The 13,970-nt window shown below is 33.3% G+C and overlaps 1 protein-coding gene across 1 annotated transcript in view; it reads left to right on the top strand.

Moving 5' to 3' along the window:
- The window catches only part of LOC146539261 (uncharacterized), a 117,495-nt gene that overhangs the window by 99,551 nt on the left and 3,974 nt on the right, over positions 1 to 13,970 (top strand). The window contains exons 6-8 of the mRNA XM_085186107.1: positions 11,778 to 11,950; positions 12,302 to 12,518; positions 13,586 to 13,919. Of these exons, the coding sequence (XP_085042233.1) occupies positions 11,778 to 11,950; positions 12,302 to 12,518; positions 13,586 to 13,919 (724 nt within the window). The remainder of the gene's footprint in view (positions 1 to 11,777; positions 11,951 to 12,301; positions 12,519 to 13,585; positions 13,920 to 13,970) is intronic.

Raw genomic sequence — 13,970 nt, 5'->3', positions numbered from 1 at the left:
ATTTCCCTTTATGAGAATCGTACTCGCTACATCACAACAAGACCATCCTTTAGTTGGCTAAATGAACCGGTGATGTTTGTGACCAATCACCCACTGCGCCTCGATGCCTTCAAAATATCAAATTATATTCTAGACACTAGCTTGTGTTGTGCGAAAATATAACATAATTCTTTTGAGAGCAGCTATTACTTTATCGGCTATCGAATAATAAACTACTTCGCAACGACTTCATTAGCTCGTAAATCTCAACATATTTTCTAAACTAAAAATGTTTAAAGAGAATCTGATACAAATTATGTTTGTCTTATATTTATTTTATGTTTGTTTTTTATTCTTCTATTTATTTCTTGTTTAGTTTTGTACGGAAAATATAAAGGCTTATGTTACTGGTTTCCTCTTTCCGCTCATTTAATGTCACTACTGATGATGCTTGTTGGTGGTTCGATTTCCTCTTGGGGCAAATTATTATTTATTTTCTGTCTTTGGTAGACGAAGCTTTGTTTTGACAGAGATTATTCTTGCTGAAAGCTACCACGCACCACGCACCGGTACCTCATCACGCATTAAACACGATGGTTATGGGTTCAATTCACATTTGGGTTAATTAATTATTTTGGTTGCCTGGTTACAGAGCAAAGGCAACTGTGCCGCACCTGAAAAGATATAATGCCTCAAAAATTAGACAGGAAATGGTTAGCGGAATGTCCTCACACTAGCCTTAGCCAAATCCAAGCCAATCTAATAAAATATAATTCTCCCCAGTGAGAATCGAACCCACAACCATTACTCTCACAGTCAAACGTTTTTCCACTACGTCTACCGCCCTTAAATTTAAAATATATAATATTAATTACAATCCACCCCTCGTAAGTCTTAATTATAATACGTTAATGTCAATATTTCATAGCAGACGCGGATTTTTGTTAATAATGAGATGCCCCAGCACGTGATGGATGAGCCAAGGGGACTCGTGTCATTATCGATGTTACTGTCATTGGGTTTGATGTTAATCTTATTAATTAATAGTTAGAGTTGAAGAATTTATTTTATTTTGTTATTAATAGCTGTAAGCTATTTTAAAGATGCTTTAAAGTGGAAAAAAAGATGTAGATAAGATATTATGTTCAAATCCATGTCGTAATTATTTTTGTATGTTTATGACATTCTTTATACATTTAGGCTTCCAAAAACTAAGTTACTGATATTTTCTTTTCTTCTCTATTTAAGTTTAATAAATTTCTAGGTTCTATAGCGTACCTATATCTAGATCCAGGCTCGAGTTAATAGTTGTCGCTGTCAAACCGACGCCGCACACAGCATTGACAAATCTCTTGGCTGCACTCGAACTTCTCTTCTATTGAAGAGAGTATACATATAGTTTCATGGTATATGTACAATGTACATAGCAATTAAAATATGAAAATAAATTATTTCATTTGTATGGACTTATGTTATAATAATCTTATAAATTGTAGTAGGTACACACATCGTGTTACAGAGTATGTTAACACTAGGTTCTCTGCCTACTCTGCTGTGTGCGGGATACAGCGTGAAAATCAGCTTTTATTTATTTCTGACATTTAACTACAAAAACAGGAGGAAACTATATATCGATTTCAAACAGTCACGTTAAATCCGTCTAATTCCATTACTAAATCGGCCGGATGCTGCCTCTGAGCCTATCTGGATTATTCTGCAAAAGCTTGTACGATATTCGCTGTTTAAGTGACCGAATATTGTGAAGTTTGTCAAATTAGAATAGTGAAAACTTCATTTAATTCGGTTAGGCTGTTCCTAGCAACAAACGCATAAACAAACAGAAAAATTAAAAAAGAACAACAGTTTTTCTAATATAGGTATCTTCCAGTTACAATTTTGTTATATGTGTAGATATACATATACAACAAGAATATTTAATATTATTCTCATCATAACACGTTCACGCGTTCCTGAGAAACAAGGCCTGAACTGAATACCGATTCCGGACTGACATACAATCAATGAAAATATCCTAAAACTGTTCTAGTGTTTTTCGAAATACAGAACCAGAAACCTAACTTCTTCCAATCACTGCTCACAATAAATAAATATAGAATTTTCCTATACAAAAACTAATTATTACTAATAAGTAATAACTAATCCACCTCCTGTAACTTATGCCACCCTGATACCGCCTGGAGCTGTACCTTGACTACACAAACACTAATGAGCCCGACAGTGAAATAATACGAACAATTTACCGTACAATTTATTTGGCCTTTGATGTTACGCATTTATATGGGGTTTTGTGATATAGATTATATATTACTTTAATATTAATTAACCTAAATAGGTATTTATTAATTTCACGTTGTATCCCGCATAAACCACGTAAGACAGAGGGAACCTGGTGTTTAAACACTCAGTTCCCCATTTTCCATCTAATTTTCGAGACCCTTCCCTTTGTTTATACCTACCAGAGAAAATATATGAAAATAATTAATTTCCTGAGTGAAAATCGAACCTACAATTACCACGTATACTGAACACTGTCTCTGTGCATATCTATAATTAATAAACCATATATCCCTTGAAATCAATCAATTAGTACAATTATCTATAATAAAATATTTATACATAATAAAACCTCCCGCTGGTAAAATTAACAGCAATTATAAAGGTGACACGCGTGATAGATGATCACGAAATACGGGCGGACTGTACTAAGTGTGTGTCGATAGTCGTTAGCGAATACGTTAAACAGTATTAGGGTATATTGTTTTTGATGGTTTTTATAATAAGGCTAGCTTTTATGCTTTGTTCTGTCAAGTAAGTCCGTGGGTCGGTCCATGGAAACAGTTAACGTGATATAGCCTTCAGTATCAATAGACTATCCAAAACAAAATTAAAACTTCATTTTGATTCACTAGCTTCCGAGAAAAGCGCGTTTAACTAAACCGACTCTTCAGCTTTATAATATTAGTTCCATCAGCCTTTTAAGGTCCACTGCTGGACATAGGCCTCCCCCAATGCTCGCCACTCCGTCCGGTCCTGCGCCCTTTCAATCCAACATATTATAATATTAGTATGGAAGACTATTATAAATTCACTTTTTCTCTTTCTAGCATAATATACGTATACACACATAAGTTTCAGCAACACGTATCCTGTACCAGAACTCTCACATCCGACTTTTCGCTGTCAATAAAATTTTTATATTATTATCAAGCTAAATCGAAAAAAGTATTTAACTATATCAACTGTAGTAATACATTATATAACATACACTATAGATACTCATAGTACAGTAACTAAAGTTCCATCAGTCGGTCACGGTGCGGGTTTGCAAGTGTCACGGGGAATAACGTGTCAAACTGAGCGGAAAGAGGGTCTTATAGGCTTTCATTATTCGCAATGCCTACTTTTAACTTTAAACTATTCGTAAATTCTATTATTTTTTCTTATTATCATACTAGTATTATAAATGTGAATGTAAGTCTGTTACGCTTTCACGCCAAAACTACTTAACTGATTATCATGAAATTTTGAACAAATATTTTTTGCGGTATTAGAAAGAACATGGGTACTTTTTATGGAAATAAAATATTTTAAAAATATATTATTCTTTGGTTATAATATACAAAGAAATTTAAGAAAGCGAAGCCGTATTTGAGCCAGTCAGTATAAGATACAGGCTACAATTTATTATAATATTGCTAAGTGGGGAACGGAAGTGTCTTAATGGGAACGGAAAGACTTAACACAAGGTTTCCAGGTTTCCCTCTGCCTACCCTGCTATTTGCGGGATACAGCGTGATAAAGCTAGAAAATAACTTAATTTTTTTGTCGTCTTCTCTTAATAAAAAATAGGTACTTTAAACACAGATAATAACAATTTAAGTAAAATATGCTTCAATTTCGACTTTAACTTTTTACCCTCGTTTTTATAATATTTACTTAAATATAAATTTTAAATTGCCATCATAACATGATACCCTAGCAAAATAAAGTTTATCAATCAACAACCTGAGTTGTTTGCACCAAGTTGTGTTTATATTGGACTCGGTGGAAATTCAATTCGATATTTAACTTTCAGGAGTAAAAGATTGAAGATGCTTTAATTTTTATCTCTTTATTTCAGCAATTAACCTGATTTTAATGTACCGTTGAGCTTCGTTGCCTCTAACAAGTGTTTTCCACTTGCGTTTCACTTTGAACTTTACATTTTTGCTGCTTCACTCTTTTTTCCATATAGCAGTATAGACAGAGGGAAAGAAATTTTAAAAAATTCCATTCACCAATTTCCACCGAATTTTCTAGATATAATGTATTGAGTGGCTAAACTCAAAGCCACGCTTCATCTAGTTTTGAGTTTTTTCCATTTCCCGATTTTTTTATCATTAAATTAAATATATATTTTTACTATCTTAACTTTTTTGTCTTAATTAAGATGTTTAAGTTTTTATCTAAGAATGTACAGCTCCAGAATTAGGTATTATTAATATTTTTTATATGAACTTAAATACAAATTTTGCGGAAAATCGTCAGAATATTAAATTCCTTAGTTATATAATTTTGGCAATTAAATTTTAAAGTAATCTAATTTGTCATGCGCTACCTTGTCGATTGTTACTTATTTTTCAATAATTTCAAAAAAAATATTAGAAGATAAGGAAATTATTTTATACAGTTCGGTACTATTTTCATTCGTAATATAAAAACATATAAATTTTCTATGCATGAAAAAACTGTTGTTATACTATCACTTATTTACTACTGACGTTATTGTGATCGTAAAACCAACGTAAATAAGAAACCTATAAATTTGGCAATCAAATATAAAACCTTGAAGAGATTGATCGTGAGGACTACGTTTTAAGATTTTTACGATTCCTCTTTTTACTGTTCTTCATATATTATTTGATACTTTTTTAGCCTCACGCTGTATATGTAGGGAAATATGGAAACTTAGACTTAAAACACTTCCATTTCTTACGTTCCGCCGAATTCTGGAGTCTTTGCCACGTGTTGCTTTGTTACCAGAGCGAGGAAGTGAAAATATTAAACGTTTCATCTGCTCGATTAATAATTACACCCGTAATCTGTCGCGTTAATAAAAAAAATATCTATAATTTGTTATATAAATAAATAAATAATATTATTAGACTGTTATATGACTTTGATATTAGTATTATAGAAGTACAAAGCGGAACAAACCCCCGGCGCCCTATACAAAATGAAATTCAGTTCGGAATTAACAATTGTTTGATATAAATCGTAAAACTTTTTCCAATTCCAAACCAACCGGTTCTATTATACAAAAAAAAAAGGATTTGTGTATCTTTTTTTACACAAAATTCCATTGAATTGCCCTATATAAAATTTCAAAAGTGTTGCATAAAGTAACACAATTTACGTGTGATAGTGATTTATGTTGGAAATTTTCATCGCAAAAATAACAAAAACGCGGTCCGGCGTTAAGTTCCGCCACTCAACACGTAATGTCTGAAAAATCTGTGGAAAATCGGGAACAGAGTGTGTAACAGAAGATCCCCTACCCTACTCTTCTTTGAAGTATAAAAAAAATAACTTCCATTCATTTCCTACAAACACAGAGAACGCGTAGAGATACTTTTATATTTATAGTTTAGTTATTAACACGAATGTGGCGCAGTTTAAACGGGTAGTGTGGTTAGTGGTTGTGAGATCAAATAGATCCCGATCTGGTAAGTCAGTGCGGTGTTAGTTTCCGCTTTACATTATGCAATATTTATATACTTTTCTGCTACAAATTTATCTATCTATCATTGCGTGTAAAGTGTTGGAACTAAACGCCGCGCATCGCCAACCAGGCGAGAAAATTAGTCTCAACAAACGAGTTTTAATAAAATTTATACCAAAAACTGTCTATTAACTATTTAAAACAAAATTTAACAAGTTTCAATCAATAGGTATACTAATTTTCTATCAAAATAGTTCAATACAACTATTCCAAAGCGTTAGTTAAAAAACCCGTGTAATTTACTAATAGGCTAGTCTAATCCTTTTAAAAACCCACGCTAAAACTGATGAAACTTTAATTTTCAAATTAAAAACGCCCATTCATTTTTTGTATGTTTTAGATCCAAAAAACGGTATTACTGATATTATCGTATGTCCTTTTAATTGCACCTATAAAAATATAGAAAATTTAATATATTGACATTTGATACTCAAGGCGTAATTGAAACATGTTTCGCTGCAGTTTTGAGTTCGAATCTTTGTCGGGGGATTATTTGTATTGATTTTGGCTTACTGATATAACTGACACGTACACTGAATATATTTCTTGTTTCTTTAACGCCCATCTTTGTTACGAAGAAGAAATTAAAATAAATCTTTTTTCTCCGAATGGGAATCGAACACACACACACACACACGCATCACTGTGCCCGCAACTTTTAAAATATACCTTTTTTTAACTATATGCTGGGTAACCAGGGAACTTAGTACTAAGACATGCTATTCCCTATATTCATTTTCTGGAGTCTTTGTGTGTTGAGTAATGGTACTCAATGCCACGCTTTGCCTCGTTACCTTTTTTCGACTGAGAATCGAACCCATAACCTTTCGCGCTTACAATCGCACGCTTGTACCCCTGCACCACGACTGGCCTCTATAAAAATATATAATGATATATAATTCATTATGACTACCCTCACAAAATTGAACAATGTTTCAAATGTCGGGACAGACAGACATCGGTATTTCCAAACAATTCAGCTCGAGGGGTTTTTCGCGTGCAACGAACCACATAATAGCTCTTTCATGTTTACGAATACTTTTTTTACTGAAAATATAATTAAATTTAATGTATGTATGTAATTTGGTAAAAATGTCGCTTATTTTAGTATAAAAATATAGGTACAGTAAACATTTTCACTTTAAATATTATGTACTTAATGCTAATAAGCATGCGACTATAAATACGGTGATTGTCGATTCAAATTCCGCTTGGGGTGATGAATTAATTTAATATTTTCATTTCTTCGCATCCGCCACTCAACAACTAACGTCACAATAATTTGGCGGAATCTGGGTACAGAAGTTTCTTAATGGAAACGGAGTGTTTTAACCCTAGGTTTCCAGATTCACTCTGCCTGGTATGTTTGCGGGTTTACAAAGAAGCGAAAAAAAAACGTAGTTCCCGAGATTGGTGAATTCAACAAACTGTTCATCTTTATAATATTAGTATAGATATCTTTGCATATATTTAATATTAAATAAACAAAAAGACAATAATTAATTTTGATATGGTACCCCTTTAGAAGGATGAACTTAAAACTTAATTAGAAGGGTCGTCTCCGCTCTAAGGGAAATCTCTTTATAACTTTAGTTAAGCTTTCGTCTTAACCTATAACTTTTGAATAATCTCTACGCCTAATATATTGTTTGAGTTGAAAATATTTATATGTTTAAAAGTTACTTTTGGCTGAGACAGTTGTGGCACAGGACTACGCGTTTGACGCGTGCGATTATTTTGTGAACAATACCAGAGCAAAGAAATGAAAACATTTCAGCCCAGGAGTTGAGAACCCAAAACCCACCAACCCACACTTAACACGCAATATCACTAATTCGGCCGGAAAGCTTAGAACGGAATTTTTTGACACTAAGTTTACGATACAGCGTGAAGCGGATATAACTTGTTTTATTTATTTTCATAGTTTATTATACACATGTACTGTATAAAATATCCCCGTCTCCTAACTCCGTGTATACATTTCAGAAGTTAGGTAATGTGTCAATAGATTAAGCGCTTATCGCGAAGGCGGCGCGTGTTGTGCATCCCAGCGCGGCGCTTGGTACATACATATTATATGTATAATTTGAAATATATATTAGCTTCACCCTGTATCCCGCACATAGCAGGATAAGCAGAGAAAACCTAGGAACGTAGTGCTTATACACTCTGTTCCCATTAAGACACTTCCAATTTCCACTTTTACCACACTCCGAATTCTGGACGAATATTCAAAATTCACACATATAACTTGAAGGTGCTTGGATTCAGTCCTAGAGGAGTAAGTTCTGCTATGTTAAATTTTTAAATGCGTTGTCTAAATTTTTTTTCTTTTCTTTGATCGCAAAAACACTTAAAACACTTATAAAAATTGCTCGCTTCTCTTCTCTCTCTCTCAAAAGTTAGAAGAATTAACACTTATTGTTCTAAACATACATTTTGTTTACGAAAACATTATAAAGGTGTTACACCATTAGAAACATTAATTTGTATGTAAACTAATTTCTTCTAAAAATCACTATTTTCCACAGTAATTGCATTTAGACGTTCGATAAGAGACCCATTGTTCTAGCTCGAAGTGCGCTAAACAACGATTGCACATAATTGGTTTGACGCGGAAATATTGATTATAGTATAAATATTATACAAAACAGTTTTTTTTTATTTTTACGCTGTAGCCGGCCCCTAGGCGGGGTAGGCAATGGGAACCTGTGAACCTAAAGTTAAGACACTCCGTTTGAATTAAAACACTTCCGGTCCACACTTTCCTCTCTTACCGCCCTGCTAAGTGGGGGTACAGCGTCAATCTAAAACAAAGGAAAACATGGATATTTAAAATATTTAAAATCATACCACGTCTACTTATTTATTAGCATTCATTACTTAATATTTTATTTCGTTTCGTATAATATCCATCAACTTGGTTAGGAGTGAGGGTTTACGAGCGGAACCCCAGTTTTAGATAGCATCGGAACTGTAAACTTTTTATAGCCCGGCATTAGCGAGTTAAACACGTGTTCTGACGGAAGGAGCTTTTTAAAAGCCTTTAGGAATTGAAATAAAACTATATTTTTTTATTGTTTTCTGTAGGTTTGTGAGCGTTTAGGCTGTTGAATAACTTAATTTTATTTTGAAAGTACAAACTTCATTTGATTTTTTTTCGTATATAAATAAATGAGCAAGTAACGCTCTCATGGCAGTGTCGAGTGGTACTCGCGATGGTATGAATCCAAGACCAAGATCGGATACCATTTGGTTATGGCTAAGTATAGTTGTTTTTTTTTCGCCCGGTATCGTTACGTTCCTATTATAATTTAAAGCTTTCTGAAATTCCTCTATGCCTACCTAATAATATTTATTTTTAAATAAGAGGAATTTCTATTAAAACTTTGACTAATTTATGACACAGTACACAAAACGCAACGTCAAGACGAAAATGCAATTTTGATTCGTATAAGAAAAATACCGGAGCCATAACCGTCTAGATCTTAGCAGTGTCGAGTCTGGAATGTCGGTAGAGTTACTAAATACTGGAAAGATCATATTGCATTATGAAATTTAGAACTTTTCATTTATTTATGAGATATCTATTTACAGATTCAAATCCAACATGGACAGTATCTTCATAAAGTTTATGAAAAAATTAAGAATGCGAACAATGTTATGCAATTTCACGTTTTTATACGCATAGTAATTTTAACCTATTAAGACACTCGTGAGTGGAGGCCAGTCGAGGAAATTAAATATTTAATATTATCACTTTTTCGCTCTAGTAACGAGGTAGAGTACGGCGTTAAGTTCCGCCACTCAATACTCACGCAATGCCTCCAGAATTCGAAAAATGGGAAACAATCTGCCCACGTGAAGCTAAAAAAAAGACACTACATTCCTCACTGTCCCGTTCTCATTCTCTGTTCAATTTTCAAGACATTGATTTAAGACATCTTAATGACAACGATAAAAAAATAAATCAAAAGTATTTTTAGATCTTCTATAGCATTGTCAAGACGTTCCGAATATCAGGCACTGCTGGCTGAAGCGCGGTGATACCACCGGAAATGAAATTCCATCGCGGTCAAACAATTTTCCTTATCTCAGTTACGCGGAGGAAATTAAATTTAGCTCGAAATTATTATTTTGGAGTTTGCCGACTTAGTGTTCTTGAACGGGTCCAACTTTGTTTGATTTATTGGTCTGGTCTGGTCTAGAAATGTTTGTTGATATGGAAGATAAAAGTTTTTGGTTGATTTTGGGGTTAATTAACTGTCAGTATATCTTAAGCTAAATAAATTGGATTTATATATAATTTAAATATAATTTTTCAGCTCACTGTTTTCAGCATATATCAGGGTAAACAGAGAAAACCTAATGTCTCGTTCCTTTATTGAGACGCGGAACATTAGAATCGAACCCAGAACCGTCACGTTTACAGTAAGACTCTTAAACTAGCGATACATTTAAGATTGACACTCTGAAGAACTTTAATAAACAAAACAATTAATTACTCTAACACAAATTAAACAAAACAATAAAACAAAATTATCTACCAACCATACATCAATCTTAGTGAATATTACAAAAAAACTATTCATTTAGTAAATTAATTACCAACATACGGGCCGTATCTCCGCTGTCGACGTTTGGAATAAAGTATAATTGGGGCCATTAGGAAAAGTGGCTTAAATGATTAAGCGATTATTTTTGGACAGAAAAGTTTTTATATTTAAGAAAATTTATATAAAAAGGAGCTTCACGCCTCTTCACCAAGGAAATCAGAGGGAAAAAGTGTTAAGGCTTCATTTTCCCTTCTTTCCATAAAATCTATTTTTTAAATACTGCGTGTTGCCTGGTGTAACTTAACGTTGCACTTCCAGAGCAGAGAAATAAAAATTATTTTAATATAACGAATCGAACCCACGATTGCTGTTTAGAATTTCATTCGTTTCATTCCAAAATGATATTTGCTTTTTTTTTCATATACCTATACATTACATAAGTGAGAATATACACACAGAAAAAACTTAACGATTTTAAGATTTTTCTGTATATCTCGTTTAAAGACTATTATGTAAATTAAACAAAAAGGTTCATATCAACTTTATTTTATATAAACTTTGATATTATAAATGATGATTATATCATGTTTGGGGAAATAATAAAAAATTGTAGAAAAGATGTAGTCTATTCTTTAAATTATTACATATTCTCACGCAATACATAAATTTGGATAACATGATAAAACATTAAAAGTGCGTGATGAAATTTGATCTATTAATCGTAAAAGCTTTTGTAGACACACTATTTTAGTAAGTGGTAAGTTTATAAAACATAGTGACCAGCCACTCATCGCAGGCGTAACATTCCATTAATTTAGAATAATTGGTAGGTTTACTAGACTGAAAACAATTAACAATTAAAATTAAAAATTATTTGTTCAATTAGGCCATTGTAAGCAATGAATTGTTAAGTTACATAAAACTTAAATCAGTTATAAGCATTTCTTCCATTATCTAATGAAAATCGAACCCGCAACCATCACATATGGAGATAAACAAAAAATTCTGAGTTAGTACATTTCTTACAGACGCCCCCAATTAAAGCAATTAAGAGATTACTTTATTTAAGCTTTTGTTTGAGACATTGTTTAATGTTGTACTTACATTGTCGTGATTGGATGAGAAACGGCCATTTCTTATCTTTAATTCGATTATTTATATACTTTTATATGTAACGATTCTGAAGCATCCCTTCGAAGCAGCATCCCTCGCATAAGCAGAGGTAAGCAGAGGGAACCTGGGAACCTAGTGTTAAGACTAGTTAACCTGTTGTGTGTGCATCTGAGCCACAACTGTCCTCGGCCTTTTTTAAATTTTCAATTTACAATCATATCAAAACATAATAAAATACATATATCTATATAATGGCCACACTGGCGCGGTGTGACATCTTGTAACTGAAAACAATATTAACAATTCCATATGCAAGATAAAGCTTAATATTTCTATATTATTTACAGGAGATTTGGCATGGTGGATAAGCGGTTCTGCGTTGAAGGTGGTTCCCGTTGCGGCAAGGGCGCCGGTCTGTTCGTATTCGCGGCGGAAGGAGGAAGGGAGTTGACTGAACTCCTCAATATATATTCTCATGAAGCGCACTCCCGACTTAGTGTTGCTTCTAGGAGTGGTTCAGGTGAGGATTGTATTTTATATCACTTTAAAAAAATGGCCTTAATTAAAATGATTGACAATAAAGTATTTTTAGAAAATAATATATCGTTTATATAATTGATAAAAAGTTAGTTACTCTATTAAAATGAGGAAATATTCATTAAATGGTCGATCAATGTGAATAATTACATCATAATATAATTAGGACAAAGGTTCTTAACTGACACCGTTACATTCAGGCATTTAAAATAACCCTTAAAATGGAACGGAGTATCCTAACACTAGGTTCCCTCTGCCTATCCTGATGTGTGTGGGATACAGCGTAAAGCTCATTTCATTTGATTTTTAAAACAGAAAAAAATATATATTTCAGTTCTAGAAAAACGTTTCTCCGACACCAGTTCGTGTATGGACGACTGTTTCAATCAATCTATGCGATCAGTGTCACCGTCCTGGGGGGGGCCCTCCAGCCAGACCATGCACTGTCTATCAGATCTAGACACTAGTCTAGACAGCGAGGATAAGTTCAGGAGGCCGACGTCGTTGCCTAGGTGCTCCAGCTGTATTGGCAAGATCAGTCATTTGACGAGGTAAGCATTTTTTTATTTAGACTTGTAAATACAAAAGTTATTTGATTTTTTTAACTTATGCTGGGAATGAGAGCTTGGGACATAGTTTATATTTTTCTCACTCTGTTCTTGATGAACAGCGGAGTGTGTTCTGTTAAACAGTGAAACTAAAATATATATATGGATATGGCGAAAGCCAGTAACGTATTGGTTTTAAATTCCTTCCTATTAAAAGTAATATGTGCAAAAATTCTTTAGTCTGAGGTGAAACGTGCTGCGTTAGCTTCTGCCACTCGAAACATGTCTCTGAGTGTTCGGAAAGTGGAGAACGTGTCTTATCACTCACCTGCATACTTACCCCATAACCATATCCCGATAAAAAAAGACATGTTATCTAAAAATGTTATAAAAATATATAATAACAAAATACTCGAATTAATTGTGCTATACATATGAATAATAACGAAATATGCATAAATCGCGACATTGAGTTCCGCCACCCGACACGTAATGTCTCGAAATTGATCAATACGTGGAGAGCGGAGTGTTTTATCACTAGATTCTCCCTATCTCTATACGATTTTCACTGATCTACCTATCTAGAGCTTTATGCGGCATTACAGTTTTAAGCTGTAAATTAAACAAATACTAAATTTTCTCGCTTTGACGTTACAAGCTTTAATTACACACTAAACTTGTCATTGTTAATCTCTCTGAAAAATTTCATTACCTCTGAAATTTTAAATATTCTATCTTTCCGCCAAACAATTCTATATTATAATTATAATGACCCGATTTAATATACAGGCAGGTTAATTTTATGTAAGTTTACTAAATTAATATATGAGAACATTTAGATAACATGTATGTCAATCAAAGTCTTTCGTCTTTTTTAGAACCCTTACCATAGTTCTCTGGAAGAGATCACTAGTGATGATAAATTACTTATTGATTTTGCAGGACAGACATAGGGTACATAGTGTTGAAACACTCCGTTTCTCACTTCTTTTATATTTTTATGTAAGCCATATAAATCATGTTACCCTAATAAAACAGTAAATAATAATAATAAAACACAAATTCTTCAGATCATCAACAATGAACACTCCTGGATCAATAATGTCACCGGTTTGGACGATGGAGAATATTATGGAGAAACGATCGGATTCGGACCGCGCCTCCATATATTCAAGATCAAGTGGCAGTGCTTCAGAATATTCAGTGCCCAGAAGTGCTTGTTTGGATAAAAGCTTTGATTCTAAACGTGCCAGTCCGGTTTGCTGTACGCCAATTGTGCCAATCAAAACTGGCAACCCTTGCCAATGCTGGCAACAACCAAAACCCTGCTGTTGTAAGAAGAAAATATTTAGTGGACCTTATGAAAACTATGACGTGCCAAAGACCCCTATGCCTTTAATCCAGGTGAATGTTGTATTCTTAATAATTCAGTATAAGAAACCTACTGTAATTTTT

This window comes from Heliconius melpomene, chromosome 5 (assembly GCF_056956725.1).
Source record: "Heliconius melpomene rosina isolate 202511_hmr_F chromosome 5, ASM5695672v1, whole genome shotgun sequence".
In the NCBI taxonomy this organism is placed as follows: Eukaryota; Metazoa; Arthropoda; class Insecta; order Lepidoptera; family Nymphalidae; genus Heliconius; species Heliconius melpomene.
The sequence above is the reverse complement of the archived record's forward strand: the minus strand, read 5'-3'. Positions and strand labels throughout refer to the sequence as shown.